Here is a 22985-nt window from a genome sequence, read left to right as displayed (position 1 = left end):
AAAGGAGAATTATACATCGGCCTATCGGGAGACGGTATTCTCTCAAAACGTCATATCGTAATTATCAATCGTCATACGTAATTATCAAAAACACAGTAGAGATATCGTTACACCAAGATTTAGATTTTTTACGTTCTTCACGTTCCTCTTTGTCATTTTCTAAAACAAAAGGAGAATTATACATCGGCCTATCGGGAGACGGTATTTTCACTAAGAAGGAAAGAAAAAGATTACTCACTTTCTTCGTTTACTTCATCGATAGTATTTTTTCCAAATTCGAAATAGCTAGAGCAACCTACTAAGGGTACCTTGGGAAATAATCTTTTGAATATCGTTGATTCCAAATTAGATACTTTTTCGTAGCGTACAATCATAAATCCTATGGAATGTTTCTTTAACTTCACTTCATCCCTAAATAACTTTAATTTTGCTTCAGCCTTCTCCTTAGTGTTGCAATACCTATCCAAAATCGTGGACCACGTCTGTATAGGACCAGTAATCGTGACAACAACACATTCTGGATCATCACCTATTCCCTTCCATTCTTCAAATCGATGATCAAACAATTTAAATTCCGTTTTAGGTAAATATCGTCTTTTTACGATAATATTGTCCATCCCGCCACCCCATACAGAAACAATTTTATCTTCTATCCTGAACATATGTGAAGAAAAATAAACATGTTATCAAATATTAGTATATTGAATATATATATTTTTGCTTGGATTTTAAACCGATTAAATTTTACCTTTTTTGTATGGGTAAGAGGCAATCTGTTTTTAAAAAATAGCAACCCATGAAAGTACCGAATATCATTAGACTAGAGATTGATGTTTCATGTTCATCAATTATTTCGTTATAATTTATTAAAAACTCATTTAGATTTTTTCAAACAATTTTATTCTGACGTTCGGGATTTGTGGTAAAAACGCACACATCATACTTGAGGCCTCTTGGAAGGAACTTGGATTTTCTATTTCGGAATCATCCATAATAATACTATCCGGTTTTTCACTATATAAAATTATAGCCTCGCAATGGTCAGACAGCCAATCTATGTATTTGCTTAATTTCTCTAGCTCTAGAATTTAAAAAGAATTAATACATTCATATTCATTTCATACTTTTGTACATTACACACTTTTTTACGTCAATAAATTAATTTACAATTTACTTTTATAAAACTCCAAAATTTGTATCTGTAATTACTAAAAATACAGTAAAAAATAACATATATACCTTCATCATGCCGTAACGCATTACCAGAAATAAAAAAGAATCCTGCCGATGGTTTAATTCTTATATTATAAAGTTTATTATAATAACTGTCCAGTGTAGTGTTGTCATACTTTATGAAACAACAAGGACCTCTTGTCCATTTCTCATGCTTTGCAGCTTCTAACCAGGACCTGAAAAGAATAATTCCTCAAATTTATGCTTTGTTCAGCTTACAATGTCATGTACTTTTCGTAATACAGTAGATGGAATGATGTTAAATGTTACCATTAATAGTACTATCATTAAACTTTTAAAGACACAACATAAAACGCCACAAAGAGATTATTTGTAAGTCAAATCTTGTTCATGTCCATTCACATACACATGATATAGAAACGATACCGTTCTGCTCGTATGAAATAAATGTTTAAGATTAAATCGAGTGCGGATCATTAATATTAGGCACGTTGTACCTGCAAACCATCGCGGCACTTCCTAAGTCCTCGGCGTTTAAATATTGAAAGATAATTCTTAGAGTGTCGTAGATTAGATAGATATTCGAATTCAATGTATTTCTATCATAGCTTTGTGGTGCACCATCGTCTTTGGACACACCAGGTTCTTCCTTCCGAGTTTTCTTTCGCGTCGGACCTCCCATCACTTCTTTTCAATCGGTGAACCTACTTGTAAAATATCACAGTACGTATCATAACACGATACATCACCGAACCAAAGTGGCGAAAGTACAACGCACATTGTAAACACAGCGCAGATTCGTAAATGTGTGCGTGTGAGTGTGTGTGTGTGTGTATCTGTATTTTATATATAATTGAACGATATTGTACAGGGGATGGACAGAATAATATGAACACCTGGAAAATGCACTACTTTTTTATTAATAAGAAATTATATATTCTTATTATTAAAAAAAGGAGTGCATTTCCCAGATATTCACATTATAATTTATTATTTGTCTTTTATACAAATTTTATCCTTGTTTAGAATAAGGTCTTACAATAGTCATCTTAAATAATCACATCAGATACCGATGAAATGTTGTACTAATGTGATTTTTTTTTCTTAATATGTGATTAATATAATTTTAATTTTATCTTACGCGTGCTACATTCGGTTTTCTTCTTTTACATTTAAGAATACTTGATCGAATTTCATTGAATAATAGAAACGATCTAAATAAAAGACACTTGGAAAAAATATCGAAACGATCATAATACTTCAATGAAACGCACAAACTTATAAGCTTTAATCATCTTCTTGAACTTCTTTTTAACAAAACGTATGAAATCTTATTTAGTTGGACTCCAATTTCTCGATGTGTACCAACTTGGAGACTTTGTCTATCAGATGTGCTAGGTAAGTCTTGTAATTTAGCGGCGCGACTGACTTACAGACGTGTTTTATTCTCATTTCATCCTGGAAAACGTAGAAATTGTTACAAAATGTATTAATATATTCTTCTAATATACATATGTAAAAAAAAATATAATACCACTGAATATAAGATAATATGACTTATACAATGGTAAAAAATAGACTGCTATGAAAATTAGAAGAGAAAATTATGGAAAAATTTTTATTAATATGATAAAATGTACACTCTACCTGAAAAAATTCTGATTTCGCCCTTAAACTGAATAAGAACCTCTTGAAATTCACTTCGTCGAATTTCTGCATATAAGCGTCGTTATCGTTCTCCTTTAATTCCCCCAACTCTTGCGCCGACATGCCGAATATTTTCTCAGCATCTTCGCTGAAGGCAGTTATCCAGCGACTGCCTGTTGCGTCTACTACACTCATCTGAGAATTGTTACAACAATAAACCGAACAGATATCAGAAGATACTTTCAATATAAATAAATAAGAACGATGCGAAGGCAATATACATACACTTGCCAGCAAGCGATACGCGAAATTTGGATAGTCCTTGTTACACTTCTCGCATCTAAATACTCCGGTAGATTGATCGATTAACTGAAATTAAATTCAAGTTTTACAGTAACTCGTATTTTGTTAAATAGCTTGGAAATATCGTGAATCTTCACTTTATAAATTCTATTCGTGTCGCGTACTATTCACCTTCTTCTTGCAACCATCTACGGGACACGCTTTGTAGATGGCATTTTCCACGCGAATCATGTTAACGATCGCCACCACTGTAAATGAATCTGGGAAATTCATTTTTTCCCCCAATCGAGCTTCGGTCGCCTCTTGGAAAGTGCACAACGGCGCGTTGAAGTCACCACTTCCACCTGCTCTAGACAATGATTTAGCGTTCTCCGAATGGCCGACTGCAGTGTACCATCCGCGCAATCTGTGTGAAATATGTATCATATAAACGTTATACTGTTTTTTTATGTAATTATATTGTATTTCCAAAATTATATAATTCACAACAGCATATTTTCAAAGAAATTTAGAAACGCCAATCTAAATAACAATAAATTCTAATGAAAGACATAATTAAGAAATTAATTAACATTAAAAATTACATAAAGAGCAAACGTAAAATGAGGTTATTTCTCTCAATTATAAATAAATTTTAATTATAATTACGAAGTTAGAATTGGCTTAATTCAGAATCAGCTTGAATATACTTGTGTGCTTCAGGAAGATCAGGATCCTTTTCAAGTACGGAAGACATTATAAGGGATAAATTTTTTCCACTATTAAATTCGCCCACACGCGCTCCTTTAATGGCTAAGATCGGATTATTAGAACCATCAAAGTCCTCGGCTTGCTTTCCCCACAGTGTAACGCGCACCTAATAGACAATTTTTTTTTATTCACCCGTAACAGCAAAATGTTAAAATCTATGTCAATAAACTGCTCACCATTGTGCCGCTGTCATCAACGATATCAACATCTCTCTTCAAGAGCTCTCGGCCGGTATTTCGTTGTACAATATGTTGTACATCGTTGAAAGTTGTAACGACGCCCAAGACATCTAGCACAAATGAATCATTATACCCATCATTTTCAAATTAATCCAATTATATATATTTACCAAATTTTATTTTATATATTTCAAAATTTAAAATTGTTATTTATTATCGTATACAGTAAAACTTTAATGCAGGGCGATTTGCAATTGATACTTAGAGATAACATTTAATTGATAGTTTTAGAGATAAGATTATAACAAGAAATAAATGTTGTCAATTGATATATTTAGATAAAATTATCGAGGATACACATTAACGATGAAAAAAATCATTTGATTAACGTAACCAATGTTTAAGATTTAATTAGCTTTTATTACTGTACCTATTAAAGCATCTTTTTCTTTGTTTTCTACTTGACTTATGGGACAGAAGTTAAACCGCAACGTCGGGATGTCCGCACTGTTTTCGTGGCAAGGCACGATCTCTGTATCGCCGGTCATCGTCATCTCGTAATCGTTTTTCAACATATTAAACCGTTTGTTCGCTGCCTTCAGCGTGCACCGCGAGATATAATACACATTTCCAGGCTGTATAAATAAAAACACCCGACAACTTAATCCTTCACGGAAAAAAAGTTTCATATACCCATCGTTGATTTCAGTAATGTGACGCATACCTCTATCATGTCATAGAACTTGTCGCATTGATCTCTGAATGCGGTACATCGAATTTCGCCGCTTTCATCGATCAGATCCATGGAAAAAAGCTTGCCTTCTCCACGGGAGTTGCTCCATGTTCTGATTGGAGACTTATTAGTCACGCGAACTGAGATCACCCATCTAAATACAATTTTATCATTGTTCCTTCATCTTCAATGTCGTGCATTTTTAAATATATTTTATACAGAATAGAATTATCTTACCTGCTTTGGTAAGGAGTTAATGCAGCGATTGGCATAGTGGATATATCGGAAGAAGCATGATGATTTGAAGAATCCCTTTTGGCTGCACCATCTATTAGCAAAACAGATTTTAAAAGATCCATTCAAAAAAATATTACAAAAACACAAGTTAATTGGTAATTTATTCTAGACACAATTGGCGCAAGCCAACGATTCCAACTCACTAATTGGAAAAGGAGAACTCGCAGCTGTGGATGTAGATGTGGATTCAGCATCCGACTTATTAATGTCTATATTAGTTGGATTGCCTATCTTGTCCTTAACTTCACTGCCAGAAATCAACACCTCGATATCCAATATCACTATCACAAGTCTGATAGAAAAAAATATGCTTGACACTTGAATTATTTACTTATTTTAATGCAAAAAGTAAGATGTAAATAATACCTTTCTTTGCCATTGTTGTTCATTGAAGTCAAGTGATAGTTTAATATTCTGCAGATTGCATTCTCGGTCAAAATTTCATCCGTGATAAGATAATTTAATTGAGTTGCCAACATGGTGAAGAAGTTATACCTCTGTCCATCGGACACTAGCAATCTGTAGCGATCGGGAGCGACACCATCCTCATTAACGGTTTTTAGTTTTTTGTAACCCTGTAAAATTATTACACAACTAGGACAACATTCACTGAAAATTACAAAGTAGAATCCTTGTCTTGCACATTTAAAGCATCAGTCCTGTGTGTGTACAACGTGATAATTTTTTATTACAATTAAAATAATGTTTGATTGACAATTGAAATATTTCTAATGTGATAGACATATATCACGAGTCATGACGCATAATACATCGAGATATAACAATCACTTAAAGTTAGATAAAAATCTACATAAAAATGACAGAAGCAATTGTCCTGACTCTGCTGAATAGAGCTTGTTCTGTAAAAAAAGTCACGCTTTCGAGATAAATAATTTTGATGCGCGACTTGCGAGGATGTGACAGATCAGAGGTGGGATTTCGACAGTTTCGGTATCGTTGCGCAGGTACTATATATGGTAAAAAAAAGCTGCGCAACGATATCGAAACTGTCGTTAAGAAGCTACAAAATCCTGCTACTGAATTCTATACTCACCAATATTTGGAGCACCGGTTTCTCGACGTTCGTGCCCCGCATGATTCTCTGAAACAATGAAATGTCGATTGTTACACAATACAACGCAATAACAATATAATGCTTTCAACAGATTTACCTCCAACGCTCCTTCCGTTAAATTGTACATGACTGCGGTTTATTATCAGCGTGGTGAGAAAAGTCCTACCGATTGCTTATCCAACAAAAAAAAAGGCCGACAATGTCGATATTGTAAGGACCGTCAAGGATTGTGAGGGTTAAACTACGTCCACGTGGCTCGGTTTGGCTCGGTTACTCTACAATGATTCTGAACGACTCTCTCGTCTCACGGTTCACGGTACTCGGTAGTCACGTTTGAACAGAAACTAGGGAGTAGGGAGTGTCTCCCTCGCACGACTCACTCAACCAATCACAGCTCGCTTGCCACAGCCAATCCTCGCGCTTCATCACAACCAATCACCGTTCGTGGGGTCGCTAGGCGCGAGTCTGTTTTTAGCAAATGCCAAAAACGCTTTTGTGTTTAAAAGCGTTTTAAGGATTATTCTATCAAGATGAAATATGTTTATATTTATATCACGTTCTCGTCATTAAAAAAGTAATTGTTGTGCTGTTTTATGTAAAGCAAATCTTCGCGAATTTCGGTGCGCACTTTGTAAAATTATAAAACTGCCGTACCTAGATTTTTCTGTAAAAATACAAGCTTCGCGCTTTGTAGCCGAACTTTTTGTATCTTTCATATTTTTCCGCCTTTTTTTTCCTCAAGTGCAGAAAGTGCAGTTTCGCGAGGAACGGAAGCAGAGAGAAGTCAGAGAAGAATTCTTCTCTCTGACGGAAGGCAGCCGAGCGAAGTTGGCTGAAGATTGAACGACAGACGCGATCTATCGTTCGTAGCGGGAGGAGGGAGGAGACACTTCGCGACAAACGTCAGGTCGAGCGCGCGCGCACGTGTGTATGTATGCATTTTCTTTTTGCTCTCGCTCTCGGTGCAAACGTGCAAATTTCATATTGTTTTCGTCGCACAGCTGATGTGCGCGGTGCGCGCGGACAACACGCGTATCAACACGTCGCCAACTCGCCATCTCATTTCCGTTGAGATTGGTTGGGATTTCATGCCGTTCGTTTAACGCCCCCCGCGACACCGAACCGAACGATGGCGAGTGCGAATGACAGATCGCCGAAGCTCCAGTCCAACGAGGAGGTCGTAGAGGAGCTCACCCGAGATCTAGAAGGTTCCTGTATCCAAGCGGATGGCGACCGAGCGGCAGATTGCTCTTCCAAGAAGAACGCGCGATCGAAGGGCACGCTCGGGGACAACGCGTGGGACATCGTGGACGAGGAACGCAACGAGGATGACGACGACGCACAAGACGCGGATTTTCCCCCTTCGGAGGACGTGGACGAGGCGCTCCTTAAGGACAGAGACCTGTTACTGACGGAAAGCGAGCAAGAGGTGTGTCCACAATGTTTTTGAAATAAGACCTCTCTTCTGCAATTTTCTATTGTCCTGATTTCACATTCCAGTTAAAAAAGTTACTGTTATATTAATCTGAAAACAATGATGTATATAGAGATTTACTCAACATTCTGTGAAAAAATTTCTATGCATTGTAATCCGTCTACTTTTGCAGGCATTGAAAGGGGAAGCAGAGAATCTAAAGCAGGTGGGGAATGACTTTTTCAAAAGCGGCGAATACGTACAGGCGATATCGCGGTACACGCAGGGATTGCAGACTTGTCCTTTAGCGTATAGCAAAGAAAGATCTATATTGTACGCGAATAGGGCGGCGGCGAAAGCAAAGTGTCAGGTGATTGTCGAAGACCCAAGATTACGGATAAGATATTGGTGCGTTTATGCTTTACTAAGTTGGTCATTGTTTCCAGACAGAGAAGGATTCGGCGATATCGGATTGTACCAAAGCCATCGAATTAAATTCAAGTTACGTAAAGGCGTATATAAGAAGAGCACAGTTGTACGAAGAGACGGAGAAGCTGGATGAGGCGTTAGAGGACTTCAAGAAAGTATTGACATTCGATTCTAGTCACACGGAAGCTAATCACGCTGTCAGGGTAATGCGTAATGTGCAATTATTGCTTATGTAAAGTGTGACTTTCTGAGGAAACTTGGCAGAACAAAGATCAACTTTTGGAGAAAACGTGTTTAAAATTTTAGAACATTCAAGTATCGTAAAAAAAAAATAAGTAGAATTTCATAAAACAGTTTTTTGTTTAATTCATCTTTGTTTCACGACGAATAAATTAAATTGTATTATACGAGATAGGTAAATTTCCTGTCTCTAAAAAAAGCTTGATTTCTTCTTCAATTTTAAAAACAGCAACCTCCAGAACCAGTCTTAGTAATAAATAGTTTATAGATATTAGAATTGCCAAAATTTAAAAATCCAAGTTTTGTCATAGGTCAGGTTTCTTCCAAAAGGATCATGTATACAAAATGCAGGAATTCATTTTTACAATTTATTGACATCACAACTGCTTGTCTTTCAGAGGTTACCACCGTTAATCGAGGAGAGAAACGAGAAGCTGAAGACAGAAATGTTGGGTAAACTGAAGGATCTAGGAAACATGGTTTTGAAACCCTTTGGCCTTTCCACAAATAACTTCGAGCTGGAGAAGGATCCCAACAGTGGTGGTTATTCCGTAAAGTTTCATCAGAACCCCATGTAACAAGCTAGTTATGTTTCTCATTTATAAAAAAAAACCGGATAAAATGTGTTTTTTTTACCTGTAAGAAATTAATAGCGTTTTTCACTGGCAGAACTGGTGCGCACTCAGTGCACATTAAAGCCGTTGTACACTGATTTAAGTCTCTAATATTTAAAGTAAAATGCAAATATTTCGACTGATAAAATACTCAGTACATATTTTATCAAATAGTGCAATAAAGAATATTGAGGATTTCATGATTTAACCCGATTATATTAAACATACACTTTACGTTGGTTTGTGTACGACGGCTTTAATGTGCACTGAGTGCGCACCGGCTCTGCCAGTGAAAAACGCTATAAGATATATTTATATATTCTACACGAATCCTATTATGGATTTCATCCCCAGCTTCTACAATTAAATATAGATATTAATGAAATGTCGACGGGAGAGGGTACAAAATCGTCCAAATTGTGAAACAAATCTTATCAGATTTTACGTACGAAGTCACTTCGACGGCTCATCGCGCGAGGCAAGCTAGACCTCGAAATGTATCTCCGTTCGAATTAACCGAGGCTTCAACGAGCAACATATATCGCAAGTCGCAATGTCGGATATCCCGCTATATTTGGCGTCGATGCTAGACCGGATATAGCTTATGGTTCAATAATACCAAGCTATATCGCAATAGCCGATAATTTTAGCCGCGGCTCTTTTCCGCGAAGCGGTTGAACGATCTCGGGGGGGGGGGGGGCAACGAACGACCTCGCTCGCAGATTACGGGAAATGATTATTCGATCTCGATTGACAGTTTTAAAACGTAAAATTACATAATTATAATAATATCGGAATTAAAACGGCGGAGGTGAAAATACTCAATCGATATTTTCTTTCGGACTTTAAAGAATGTTTATAAGGAACATTCGGTACGTCGAAATTGCAGCAACTTTTACATATCGATGCCTAAAAAGTAACGTTAGTTCCCTGCTCCCCTGCCCCCTCACCCCAGTGAGCAAGTGCAACGAACGATCGGGAGGGATGGATCGGTGACGTGTATCATCGGCGACGCGCAAGCGTCTCGACGTCACCGTCGGCGTCGGAGCGGACAAAGAGCTGAGCGAGAAGAGGGGGACGAAAGCGCGCGCGTGGGTGCGCAAGGCCATCGCGGCGCCGCGGGTCAAAATCGGGGGCGCCATTCCCCGAATTCTCTCCCTCGGGGCGCCAATGAGTCGTGTCCGAATAACATATCGTATCATCGCGATACGTACTAACGAACATAATTAAGATTAAGTTAAATTAGCGAAATCGAGGAGCGTAAACATTTATCCGCGCGTCTCGGCGCGCTTGAAAATATCGATAAAAAATACGGTATAAAAATCGATCGATGAGAGATCGTGATATTTAATCACGCGGGGGCGGCGAGCGGGGCCACCCCGGGCGAGCGCCGATACCGTAAAGGGCCGGCGGGGGGGGGCAGAGGGGGACCAAGAACGCGGCGCCGCGGCGTGTCGTCCGCGCGTCACGAGCCGGAGGAGGGGTGCGCGAGGGCGGGAGGGAGAGAAAGAGAGAGAGGAGAGCTCGGCAAGGGAGGGCGAGAGATATACGTGACACACACACGCGCGGATGGCCGTGCACCGTGACGACGCCGAGGCCAGACCACGACGGCGACAGGGGGAGACGGCAGAGCAGCCGAGTCGCAGCCGCGGGGCGTAAATATACGTGTGCGTGTGCGCGCGCGGCAACCGGGGTGCCCCGGTTGATCCGCGGTGTGGGACACGCACGCGATCCGTACACGGGACACGAGGTACATCGACGAAGGAACATCGCCGCGACGACGAGGACGAAGACGAAGACGGCGTCGGCGACGGCGACGGCGGCGGCGGCGGGCAGCTTTTCGCGCGTCCGAATCGATAATTCGAGCGCGATCGTGGGCAGCGTGGCGGACGAGGGAGTCCCCCGAACGCGAGAAGGACTCCGGAGTACTCCGGACGAGCGAGACGCGGGCCCACCCTCTCTCGCTTCTCCTCTTCTCCTTCTCCTCGTCTCTCCGTGGGATACGCGATTACGTGACGAAGTGATAAGAGAGCTCGCGGCGGGAGCGGGCGCGCACCGTCGCCACCCTCGTTTACGTTATCGGCGCCGCGCAACCTATATCCGGCGGCACCGCACACACCGGCGGCGGTACACCCGAGGGTCTTCCGGCTGACTGGAGAGAAAGAGCGGTGGTGCTCGCGATACACGTACGGGCGAACGGCGACGATGATGCACGGCGATAAAGGGGTAAGCCGGACGATGGAGCGCGCGGATTCCCGCCCGTCGGGGGAGTCCGGTTCGCTGTCAAGGGCTCGTTATCGAAGCGACAGCGAGTATCCTGGATAGCGATATCCTTTCGTTTGGTCCCCTTGATCCCGTCTCGGCATATCGCGAACCCCATCAGTCCCTACACGGTGCGGCGATCGCGAGGAATTTAAGGACGGGCTTTCGGAAAGATCCGGAGACGCGCTTCCTCGCGGCAGGTTTCTTATTGGCGAACGAGAATTTCCGGCTCGCGGCTCGCTAACGAGAGAATGCCGCCCTTATGGTTTTCGCGTCGAAAATAGGGCGGCTGCATTTTGCAAGCGCGTAAGTTGTTTGTACCGCGAGTGCAAGGAGAATGTAACTGGGATGACGAACAAGATATCTGTTCTTCGTGGATCTTTTTGGGTCCGAGTTATCCGATAAAAAAATGCAAAAGAGCGACAAGGCGATGTGCGAGTCTTTTGATTTGTCGTTTGCGTTAGTTAGGAAGATCTTATTTATGATTTAAAAATCTCTATATTATTAAACAAATCGCTAATAAGGCTTGGACAGTGAGAACTGTGACGAAATATTATGTTTCGTTTCGTTTTTAAACAGAAAATAATATTTTACATAGGGCAATATATTTATATTTGTAAACAAGATTTCAAAGAATCGCTAATTCCGTAAAACGGATTACGTCTTCGGTGTAATAAAAGTAAAAAGAAAGTCCCTCGAGTCACAATGAACGCGTTTCAAGTTTTCCCATCTCTCTCTCTCTCTCTTTCTCTCTCTCGCTATTCGATCGTGAAAATTTCCGTCTTATGAGAAACTGTAATGTCTGTGTAGCGTGCGAATCTCCCGCAAATAGCACGTACAAACATTTATAATAGTAAAGACCGATAGGCGCAACTTCCACGCGAGAGAACGGCCGCAAAGGCGAAGACTTTCAATGTTGGAACAACGTCGTGTCTCCTCGACGCACGCCAACGTTCTGTGTATCGCGTCCAATTAGGGACCTTTGTAAAGGGATACGTGTGCCGTGAAAACATCGTTAATTAACGCGTTTTCTGAGAATCTCGTCTGTAAGGATAACGATTCCTCCGCGGATCATACACGTGCGCGTCTTCGCAAAGAAAGGCAGGAGGGTCGCAACTTCCATCTCGACCAGATATTTTTATACGTATAAAAGAGAGGGATTTTTATTGTGCAAAAAGAGAGAGAGAGAGAGAGATAGTGGAGTATTATTGAACCTTTATATATTTTTCTTTTTGTGCGTGGAGGTTACTATTTCGTTAAAACGTACATCAGTTCTTCTACGGGAGGCTTTTATTTCAATCGGAAATTTTTATTGCGCGCGGAAGTTGCTTCTCGTAATAAAAGAATAAGCTCGATTCGGAATTGAATGCGCCTGCCTGTCGTAATTAATATCAATAGTAACCGACTTTGTCGGGCACTCGACTATATTGATATTGACGGACGCTGCAACATTATTGACACGGCCGTCGGAACACGGACGCGGCTTTATCGCGATTACGATTATTTACGCAGCGCGATGCAATTATTTCCACGCGCGGCTATTTATCACATGAATTTCCAGCGCAAATTTATAATCGGCGCAAAATGTTAATCGCGTAAGCGGAGAGAAAAAGAATTTATTTAATGGCTTATTTTCTTTCGCACTCGAGAGAAAAGCTCATTAAACGCCACTTTCGCGTTTAATCTGATTTCGAAAGTTATATTTACAGCGTAGTCGTTCGATTGCGCGGATCACATTGCGAAAATTGCTCGTCATTCCACTCTATACTCTTACATTACGGGGGTGTGTCGAATAGAGCCGAGCTCGAAAGGTCGAGAACTTTCCATAGCGAGGTCTTATTGTTACTATTGTTAGAGCGGCAAACGAGCGACCCGAAAAACGAAGCTCGTCGACAATTTAATAAGCCCTCGATAAAATATTATACGTTTCGAGGATCGATCGCGTAGTAAAATAAATGTCGCTAGACCGATGACAATTAAACCCCTCCGCCTTGTCCAGTCTCCATCACCCTCCGGGGAAAAAGGGCTCGGCCCTTTCGATACCGCGCGGATGGGACACCTCGTATATGTGGACGCGTATTAATTTCGCCGACCGGCCAATTAGACAATCCGATACCGTTAACGGCTCGCTCGAGCGCGCCGTCCTCACTTTTACCCCCTCCCCCTCCCCCTCCCCCATGAATCCCTTCGTTAGTTGCATATGTACGCATTTACGGGATTACACGTGCCGCGCACTGTCGCGCCGACTTCTCCCCCTCGCCTCACCCTCAGATTCGTATTCAGCCACACCGGATGTCCGTGTATATGTACGCGCGTGTCTTTGATCTCTAATGAATCGCGGCCCGTCGCGATTAATTGCGTAACGCGGCGAATTATGCCTCGTATGCCGGCGCGATGGAAATCGTCCCCGCGGGGGCCCTCTCGAAGAGCTCACCGGGCTGTTATATCGGGCTGTTATATCGCGTATTTCATTACGCGTATGTTTCTCGCGTAAATTATTCTCTCTCTCTCTCTCTCGCGAGAGAGAATTAACGTCCGTGTTTATTAATCACATCGCGAGTATCGAGAGCCCGCGCGATAAAATCACGGGATGGGAAAACGCAGTATGCGTAAACACGCGCGATATTTCATATTTACACGGCGATTCTCTTTTAATAAACGCGTCCGAGAGGCGGGGGGGGGGGAGATGATCGTATCGCGGATATGTCGGGAATTTGCTTTACGAGCGATCGAAACGGAGAACCCCCGCGGGCGATGCTTTTCTTAGAGGGGTATAGTTTATACGCATGCGAGAGAGGGTATCATCGATTTATTCAGCCGCGTTGTAGTATTTGATGACAGTACGCGCGCACACGCGCACACACACACACACGGCAGTTTTGTTACTTAGAGGCGCCGTATGTGTATAATGTGTACACAAACGCACACACATGCCTAAACGGTGGGTGCCGTGTCATATGTCACCCACGTATGTGCGTGTGTGACGCCCACGCTGCGCCGCGCCGCGCCGCAAATCCTCCTCGAGCTGGGGCACGCAAACCCACGCGACATCGATAATCGTAAGTCCCGGTCTACGATAGGTGTTTTAAGAAATTGTTCAATCACGGTTGAATTTGAGGAGAATAATTTATTGTGATTGGACAGTCAATTATTCTCCTCAAATTCAATTGTGATTGAACACTTTCTTAGGGCTTAGGGCTTAAAACACCTATTGTAGACTGGGACTAATGAAATAATATGCGGGCACAGGTGGAACTGTGTTTCTATAAACACGGCCGCGGCCAGGGCTGGCTTGAAAACAAGCCACTTAAAGAGAGACGTCGATATAAGCCGACCCGGCGACTCCGGGAAGGAGGGTGAGCGATGTAAAGACCTCCCCGGCGAAGGTACGAAACGCCGGGATAAAACCGATAGGGCGCTTTATTCTTTCGCGACGGGACATCGCGTCGCCGAAGGTTGTTCGTGTCCTCGCGCGAGCTAACTCGATGTGACGCGGAATAAAAACTTACGACCGATACGATCTCTAAATTGCCTCCCATATCGGCGTTTATGTAGGGCTTGTTTTTTCTCTAATTAGCTCGAAGACCTCAGCCCCTCGTAACTGCGTGTGTAAGGGGGAAAAAAATATGAAAAGAAAAAGAAGCGGAATCGAGATAGGGGAACGATGATGGTCCAGATTGCGCCTGGATCGCTCCAATTTAAGATTGTTTGTTACCAAATACCAAATACACGATCGGCGAAAGTATATATGAAAGTAAAGGGGAGAGACGCACTGTTAAATATTAAAGGAAATTTAAATCAGTATCTTGAGTTAAATAACATTTTGTTAATTTCAACTACCACGTGTGTCGGAATTTATTATTTTGACACAAAACTCGTATTATTTTAACTTCATTGGTTTAGTTAAATTGACGAGCGTATTGAGTGGCGGGAACAGGGACTTATAGGAATGCTTAAAAATGATTCAAATTGAGTACAATTTGACACTGCGAATTTAACAGTGCGCTAATCTACGACCAATTCGTTCCAGTTGCAGGCAGTGAGATGCAGGCCGCGAAATCTGCAGGCGCGCCGCAGGAGGTGGCCTCTGCGACTGGGTCTCTTCCTGATCTACGTCCTCGTGCAGTACGTCTCCTCCTCGAAAGCGCCTACGTCGGCCGAGACGACGACGGTGCTGTCAACGAGCACCGCGCAGTGGGAGTCGGAACCGCCGGTGTCTACGATCAACACTACCGTGGAGGAGGAAACGAAACCGCAAACGACGACGGTCGCTGGAAAAGAGCCGAGGAGGACGAGTCATGCGGAGGAATCCAAAACTGAGGCGAAGGGGCATGGACGCGCGAAAGCCAACGCGTCGAACGGGTCCGCGAAGACCAAGGAGTCCGAGAAGAAGAGTACCGGGACTCCACCGCCGAAGCACGGTCGAAACGACATCACCACGGTGAGTGCTCCCGCAAGCCTCCCGGTCGCGATACAGCCGGATAGTCAAGTAGAGAACGTGGATTCTGCGAAGCTATACAGATCTTGTTGGCGAAAGAAACTCATAGATTTGATATATAAGACTTGCTGTGCGCAATACGCTTTATTGCATTTCAATCGACAGCACGCCGAAATATTGTAGCCTACAATTGTCAACAAAATGCGACGGTAGATTAACCGCAGAAGTCGAAAGACTTTGTGACATAATTTCGTTGCGTTAAAACAAGATTAGAAGCTGTCGCCCGGATCAGAATCCAGATACGCGATACACGGTGCGTGATGCAGGATTGCATAACACCTGCGTCAGGCGTGATACTGCATATGATTGCGAATTAACGTGCCGACATTACGATGGCTTTATCCGCGAAGATACATCTCGATCGTTCGAAATAATTATAAAGACATGATCAATCTGTATTAATAATGAATGATGCTGTTAAGTGATGAAGGATTAATAACGAATGTTTCTTTTTTTTTTATCTTCTTTCGCCACGAATGGCCCAGGCCACCCCAACCACCCAAATGACTACGAGGTATCCGTATCCCACGGTGAGACCGCGAAGGACCAACTGTTCGGCGCCCGCCATAGAGCAATTTCCGCGACCGTTGATGGGGCCCGAGGCCAGAAAACACGGCGGTCTCATAATACACGTCTTGGCCGCTGTCTACACTTTCCTGGGCCTCGCGATTGTCTGCGACGATTACTTCGTCTCGAGCTTGGACAGGATCTGCGAAGGTGAGGCGAGTGAAATCCCCTGCGGCGAACGTGTTGAAATCAATAATACCACTGACTCGCATCTGGTTACGGCATTACGCGTAGATAGTTTTGCATAAGAGGATCGTATTTCATCGCGCGGATCTGCCGCGAGATTTGTTATTAAGAGACGGTCATCTCGATTCTGCCTTTTTACCGTGAACGAAGGTCGCTTTTGGTTTCCCGATGCGTTCGACGCGTTTTCGAGACAGAGGGGAGACGTTCTTTGCAATTTTATTTTAAATGTATTAATTGAAAACAAAAAGGGACTTGATGGCTTTGTTTTCAATTAATTTATTAATAGATGGAGCCTCTTTTTTAAACATATTAATATATTTTTTAAACATTATTAATATATTACCTCTTTCTTTTTTCAGAATTGAGACTGTCTCCCGACGTCGCCGGTGCCACTTTCATGGCGGCCGGCTCTTCCGCGCCCGAATTGGCGACGGTCATCATCGGCGTGTTCTTCGCCAAGGACGATATCGGAGTGAGTATCGTGCTCGCAATCGCGGTCGTCTAATCGCGCCTCGTACGCTTCGCTGCGTTTATTAAACATCCTGAATCGTGAATCATATAAATTACACTAGGTAACCAGATGTGCGAGTAAATTTTATTTGTTTTTTCTTAATTGTGAAGGGAACCACTCTCGCGTTATCGCGTTACGTGGATCTGGCTCGGCAGCGAGCCGGACATCTTCGTTGACTAATGGTGCAGAGTTCGGCAATCAAATCTTTCCTCGTCGCGTTTCAGGTCAGCGGCGTTATCGGCAGCGCCGTTTTCAATATAATGTTCGTTATATCGATCTGCGGCCTATGCACTGCGACGGCCTCCAAGTTGAACTGGTGGCCTCTTTGCCGAGACTGTTTTTTCTACGCCATCTCGATCGTCGTGATGCTCGGCGTGATTTACAACGACTCCATATCCTGGTGAGCATCGTTACACACTTGCATGCGTCCGATCGCAGATGAAAACCGACGCGGAATCTCACAGACGAAATAAAAATGCCTTTCAGGATGGAGTCTCTCTTCATGTTATTCATGTACGCGGTCTATTGCGTGGCGCTCTCGTTCAATGTTAAATTGGAACGTTGGGCGAAATCGTACAATATTCCGTTCCTGCCGAAAGACGACGAACCCGCCGAGGAGAGCGCCCTGGTTAGCTACAGATCCTTACAGGAGGATCGATTATCTTATACCGGTCCCAACTCGCCGGTCACCGAGCAAATGAAGAATCAGGAAGGTAATCAAATAATTTTGTCAATTCATATCTTTCGTGTATATTCTCTAGAAATCTGAATGCATTGTTCATCTCTCTTCCAGGAAACGGCATTCAAGAAACGATCGAGCAACAGCCACGCCAGCAGCAACAGCAGCCACCAGCACCGAGGCAGCCCGATTATTACAAAGCGAAGGAGCCCAATCCCAACGAAGTGTCGCCTCTCGTGATGCCGACGGACGGTAGCAAGTGGACCATGTTTACCTGGGGCCTTGTGTACCCTATCCATTTCATGTGCCGGGCGACAATGCCGGACTGCCGGCAAGAAAAGTGGCGGAGCTGGTATCCCTTCACGTTCTGCATATCGATGATCTGGATCAGTTTCTACAGTTACATAATGGTGTGGATGATCACGATCATAGGTAAAGTTATTGTTCGAACCGCGAGCGGCTATTTTTTTTTCGAGTGCAGTCGTTTTAGCAAAGTGGCCGACTTATAGGCAGCACTCTGGGCATTCCCGACACTGTGATGGGGTTGACTCTCGTTGCCGCCGGTGTGAGCGTGCCAGACGCTCTTTCCTCGCTGGCGGTCATCAAGGAGGGTCTGGGCGATATGGCGGTCAGTAACGCCGTGGGCAGCAACGTCTTCGACATCCTAGTATGCCTCGGTCTTCCGTGGTTCATACAGACTGCTATGATACAGCCTGGCTCGCACGTAAACGTCACCAGCAGAGGTACGCGGATTTATCTATCTATTTTTTAAATCTTTTTATCTATAGAACGTACATATTTGTATCCTATATTATTTATACATCTCGTTCTTATCAGGTTTGACATATTCCACCGTTTCCCTGCTATCGACAGTGATATTCCTAGTGGTGGCGACACACCTGAACGGCTGGAAGCTGGACCGACGATACGGCATGGTCCTGATGGTCTGGTACTTGATATTCATCATGTTCGCGTCGCTCTATGAGCTCAACGTCTTCGGCGAGATGAATCCGCCAGTATGCCCCAGCAAGTTCTAATGCAAAGACGCCTCGTTCGTTTCCGACCTTTGCTTTGCTCAACGCGGAACGATCGTCCGGAGCAAGAGTTTCCGGCCGATTGGCTCGCGAACGATGACGCACGCACGGTCGTAAATCGTCGTAAAACGCTCAGCGACCTCGTTCGAACGTTCCTTTCCTCCCTTCTTCTTCTTCCTACTCGATAACGAAGAGACAGCGAGAGACAGAAGAGCTTAGAAGGTAGCTGGGTAGCTGCATGTCGGAAAGAAGCACGATTTTTAGCTTGCTGTGAAGATGTTGAAGCGACCGTTCGAGATTTTAGGTAAGAGCAAAGAGCTTGTTGAGCGTTCTTTCTTTTTAGGTTGTTGTAGAAAATCTAGACAATATGTGCTCGCGCGTGTGTACACAGGCATTGTATCCTATTGGTGCTACCGAAAGTGACAAAAGAGTATTTTGCTTGCTTCCGTTCGACTAACGAGTCAATTTTCCACAATTCGGATGAAAGTACAGGAAGTTTATGAATTTTCCCAAGCACCTAAGTTTTCGGACAGACAGTACGAATACTAGTATTAAATTGTAATTACCGTTCGATGACGTATTGGCGGCAATATCGCGACAGTTGTTCACTAAAATCAGAAATCGGTCATTAAAAACGATCGTCGCAAAGTTCCAAGCTTTTCCAATCTCAACTCCTTAGTCGCAGACCTCGTTGTACGTCGCGCGAGACTTGTTCGAATCGATATAGAAAAGAAGATGTGATACGTTTTATATATCAGCCATATTGCGCAAATGCCTGAGTACCATGGAAGGGGAATGCGTCTTGACAATTGATCGTTTTATATCCTAAACATTAGAGTAAAAAGATCCAGAGTAGAGGTGTGGCTTGTTAGAATAGATCTTAGGAGCGTCATATCTGCAGCTAAATGTTAAGACTGTTAACGGTGCTGTGCGAATCGTCGGAAATCGATATCCCTGTTGAGCTGTTACGAACGTGAAAATATTCGACGAGAGCGGGCGAGAGAATTCTCTCTCTAGGACTGTTGTCGCAACGTTACGCGCGATCCTTATATTATCCGACACGATGGATATAACACACACCTACTTGTATATTTTTTAAATATATTTTCTATCGCGATATCGGAGCGCGACGTACTGCGTAAAATGTGAGATAAGAGGAAAAATCTTCGCGCGCTTCTTAAGACGCGAGAGGTAGACTACGCAAGGTGATTATGATATATTTAATTCGGCTTTCGTTAAAAATGTACTTTTGCCACCATCCAAGTAACCGGAAGAGACGAGACTTCGCGAGATCAAAGGAGATCCCTCGTTAGCGTGAGTGTAAACGTAAAATCACTTTTTTTTCTCAAAAGAGCAGCAAAAAGAAAAGGAAAGGAAAAGAAAAATGTCTTGAAGCGCTACGCGAAGAAAGAACCGAGCGAATTATCCCTCCCGAGTGACCGGGAGTAAATTCACATTCCTCGACGCGCGCGGAAAAAACGCGAGAACGAATGGAGCAAGCGAAACTTCATTTCCGCGACCAAAGGAGACGGTGGAAGGAAGGGGGAGGGAGCGAGAGAATTCGGTTCTCCACGAGGACGAACGAGCGCTGAAAGTGACAATAATTAACGCAGCCTTATCCGAATGAAAGTATCTACAACCAGCACTATTATACTGCGCGTTCCTTGAGACCGATTCGCGAAAAGGGTCACTTGTAAAATCGCTAGACGGGCAAGAGGAACCACCACCCACGGCGTCCCACGGTAACAATCGGCATACCTCCGCTTCCGGGATCCTTTGATCTTTCGAGCGCGCCGGAATCGGCATCGGTGACGAGCCGACGGAATTCCCGCAGGAATCGCAAAAGATGAGGTTGCATCGAAAAAAATAAAAATCGAATATTATAGCAATACTTATATGTATAAATTAAAGTGTCAATAATATTAAATATACGGTGGAGATGTTAAAGGTGAAAATATCGCCGAAGATATTAAAATTCATTTGAATGGCAAAACGGAAAACTTAGGTCAATATGAATGAATAGTCAATAAAAAAAAATTCTCTTTCGTATATGTTCATATTTGAGAATCCTGCGAGCAAACATTCTGTCGATGCAGCTCGTTGGGGTTGCATCCTTAATCGGCTGTTTGCTTAATCGGGATTAAACGATCGCAGGTATGAAATCTGTAAGAAATCGCAAGGATCGCGCAGACGCTTTAGTGTGATTATATAAATTTATATATATATATATATATATATATAGCATACATATAATATATATTATATATAATATAATGCGAAGAAGCTTAGATCGTAATGACTATTGACCGTTCAACGTGTTTGTTCACTACGTTTGTCCGTTATTGTTAGCGCGTTAGAGCGATTTATGCATATAAATACTATTATTATAATATGTAATAATATATACTATATTCGCGATGCGTTCGGTGCCGATGGCGAAGTGACTGGGCTGTACTTCGAGGCCCCTGCTTTATTTGACCCCGAGACGAGACCGCAAGTGTAGCCAGAACTCTACGAGCGTCTCGGCATCGGACGCATCGACGCACGGCTTCCAGGATTTAGGAAGCGCCGACCGACAGTAAAAAAAAAGGCGCCTCATATAGATCTTCATTAAAAGCGGACCAGTCTCGTCGTCGATTTCGCGGGTTCCGTACCGCGGCGTCGGTCGCATAATTCGAGGGGGGGTACCCAGCGAACCTGGTGAACGAGCTTCGCGCGCACACGGAGAAGCGAGAGGGAGGATCGTCAGGGGGTGCGCTTTAGGAATTTCTTTGGCCTCCGTGTGCCCGGAGGCGTACTATGTAGTTACTCTTGGGTTTCGCGAACGGCTAGCGGTGACACAAAATTCACGGGGAAATCTTTAGGAGGTAAAAACACCTGGCGTCGCGCGACGGCCCCTGACGTGGAGTGCAGCCGCCCGAGGACCCCGCGGGTCCGCACCTCGAGCATCAACGAATAAAAAAACGTTAAGGACTTAAGAGTTTTTCTAGGGGGAGTCTACCCGTCTAATTTCCGGCGACTTTCTTTTCTACCGTGCAGCCCGAAACCGTCGGCCCGAAAAACGCTCGACGATCGCTCGGGGAACCGGTGTGTGTCGTTTAGAGTCAATTCACCTGTGGCAATTATTAGTAGTTATTAGAAGAGCGCGGGGGCGACTTGGAGGACGGGAAGAAGGGGGGCGCGCGCGCGCGTTCCCTCCCCCTGCTTCTCGGGACGCGTCCGAACGTCGATCAATTCGAGGGTGTCCTTAATAGCGTGTAATCGAAGTCAATAACGTACCTTTTTAGACGTTTCTCTCTTATAATTGTAATTCCCGTGAATCGCGCCCGTCCTCTACGATGTTCCTCATTATACCTCCAGCGGTTCCCGGAGGATCGCACGCGGGGAGGCCGACGACGATATATTTATCCTTACACACACATCGAGTACACTTGTACAAAACGCAGCGGGCAGGATAACGTCGGGCGACGTTAACGATAGGCATATACCGGAATATAATACGTAGATTTTATATATACTTAGGAGACTATATATATATATATATATATATATATATATTGCCGATATATACATTATTACCTGATTAATTAAGTTTATACGGCCGTTTCTCCTCTACCCGCAGTATTATCCCAGTCTTCGTCGCGTATATACGTTCGAATGCGTTCGTACCTGTTAAATCGCGAAGGAGAGAACCCACCCCTCCTCCCCCCCATCGTACGATAAGTTGTCTCTCAGATGAGTTATTTCTTCTCCGTGATCTTACTCGACGCCTCGCTTTTCGCATTTCGATCCTGCCTCTCTTCTTTGCAGTCGGGACGCAAGCGGCAGACGCAGCCGGCCGATCGCAGCTTCGAAAGTATATTCATAATTATAACGAGACACATAATTATATAGGCACATAAGACATATTTAAAGAAAAAAAAAGAACTGTATACAGTATGAAGAAAGTAGATATGTACAACGAATACGACGATATCGGCTGCTGCTGTGATAGACTCGCTATTTTGTCCATACCGCTTTTCAGCCGTCGAGAGAAGTTTCCTGATTTCCTTTTCCCTTTCCGCGCTGTTCACGCGTTGTCGTACAAAGTGCAAAAAAAAAAAAAAAAAAAAACGTTGCCGGGATCTCTCCGACCTGTGTCTCTTTCCATCGTTATTCAAGTTTCCAGAACTATATCCTAACGCGTCAATATATATCTAGTCATAGCTTATTACAACGTTATGTAAATAATTGTTCTACCAGTGTCGCATATATAAATATATATATATAAGTATTATATATATTTATATATATATTTAAATATACATATATATATATATATATATATATATATATACATACACACACAACACACATACAAATTAGACAACTAT

At 43.1% G+C, this 22985-nt stretch overlaps 3 protein-coding genes and 1 pseudogene across 6 annotated transcripts; 2 read left to right on the top strand and 2 right to left on the bottom strand.

The window, feature by feature from the left end:
• Positions 1-18: 18 nt before the first annotated feature.
• LOC143895868 (uncharacterized) lies at positions 19-2608 on the bottom strand (annotated as a pseudogene). Its single transcript, XR_013256482.1, has 6 exons — positions 2469-2608; positions 1692-1898; positions 1240-1409; positions 749-1081; positions 239-654; positions 19-159 (listed from the first exon to the last, which is right to left on the bottom strand). The product of XR_013256482.1 is annotated as an uncharacterized LOC143895868 (transcript).
• LOC143895857 (replication protein A 70 kDa DNA-binding subunit-like) lies at positions 2262-6515 on the bottom strand. Its single transcript, XM_077403283.1, has 13 exons — positions 6276-6515; positions 6158-6205; positions 5470-5678; positions 5247-5395; positions 5044-5134; positions 4798-4960; positions 4504-4708; positions 4071-4183; positions 3834-4000; positions 3316-3550; positions 3127-3210; positions 2842-3036; positions 2262-2652 (listed from the first exon to the last, which is right to left on the bottom strand). Exons 1-13 carry the CDS (start codon positions 6303-6305, stop codon positions 2530-2532), a joined length of 1812 nt encoding a protein of 603 aa, XP_077259409.1. The 5' UTR covers positions 6306-6515; the 3' UTR covers positions 2262-2529.
• Positions 6516-6952: 437 nt separating this feature from the next.
• Ttc1 (Tetratricopeptide repeat domain 1) lies at positions 6953-8883 on the top strand. 3 transcript variants are annotated; one of them, XM_077403288.1, is made up of 5 exons: positions 6953-7106; positions 7180-7607; positions 7786-7962; positions 8039-8224; positions 8660-8883. In XM_077403288.1, the coding sequence occupies exons 2-5, from the start codon at positions 7308-7310 to the stop codon at positions 8837-8839; spliced, it is 843 nt and encodes a 280-aa protein (XP_077259414.1). In that variant the 5' UTR covers positions 6953-7106; positions 7180-7307; the 3' UTR covers positions 8840-8883. The 3 variants fall into 3 exon arrangements, with proteins under 3 accessions (XP_077259414.1, XP_077259415.1, XP_077259413.1); XM_077403289.1 differs by having other exon boundaries at positions 6975-7110; XM_077403287.1 differs by having other exon boundaries at positions 7021-7607.
• Positions 8884-10398: 1515 nt separating this feature from the next.
• On the top strand, positions 10399-22539 carry LOC143895853 (putative sodium/potassium/calcium exchanger CG1090). Its single transcript, XM_077403273.1, has 9 exons — positions 10399-11101; positions 15168-15578; positions 16121-16352; positions 16748-16860; positions 17124-17299; positions 17386-17612; positions 17693-18010; positions 18088-18321; positions 18416-22539. Exons 1-9 carry the CDS (start codon positions 11081-11083, stop codon positions 18613-18615), a joined length of 1932 nt encoding a protein of 643 aa, XP_077259399.1. The 5' UTR covers positions 10399-11080; the 3' UTR covers positions 18616-22539.
• Positions 22540-22985: the final 446 nt, after the last annotated feature.

The sequence above is a fragment of the Temnothorax americanus genome, unplaced genomic scaffold, assembly GCF_048541705.1.
Source record: "Temnothorax americanus isolate GAGA-0224 unplaced genomic scaffold, ASM4854170v1 Scaffold17, whole genome shotgun sequence".
NCBI lineage: Eukaryota > Metazoa > Arthropoda > Insecta > Hymenoptera > Formicidae > Temnothorax > Temnothorax americanus.
This window is presented reverse-complemented; position numbering and strand designations above follow the sequence as displayed.

Coding starts and splice junctions, on each gene's coding strand:
- LOC143895853 (XM_077403273.1), top strand. CDS start 11,081: ATGATGCACGGCGATAAAGGG. Junction 16,353..16,747: donor CTTGGACAGGATCTGCGAAG/GTGAGGCGAGTG, acceptor TTCTTTTTTCAG/AATTGAGACTGTCTCCCGAC. Junction 18,322..18,415: donor CGTAAACGTCACCAGCAGAG/GTACGCGGATTT, acceptor CGTTCTTATCAG/GTTTGACATATTCCACCGTT.
- LOC143895857 (XM_077403283.1), bottom strand. CDS start 6,305: ATGTACAATTTAACGGAAGGAGCGTTGGAG. Junction 5,135..5,246: donor GAGTTCTCCTTTTCCAATTA/GTGAGTTGGAAT, acceptor TTTTGCTAATAG/ATGGTGCAGCCAAAAGGGAT. Junction 3,037..3,126: donor CGTATCGCTTGCTGGCAAGT/GTATGTATATTG, acceptor AACAATTCTCAG/ATGAGTGTAGTAGACGCAAC.
- Ttc1 (XM_077403288.1), top strand. CDS start 7,308: ATGGCGAGTGCGAATGACAGATCGCCGAAGCTCCAGTCCAACGAGGAG. Junction 7,608..7,785: donor TGACGGAAAGCGAGCAAGAG/GTGTGTCCACAA, acceptor CTACTTTTGCAG/GCATTGAAAGGGGAAGCAGA. Junction 7,963..8,038: donor CGGCGAAAGCAAAGTGTCAG/GTGATTGTCGAA, acceptor CATTGTTTCCAG/ACAGAGAAGGATTCGGCGAT.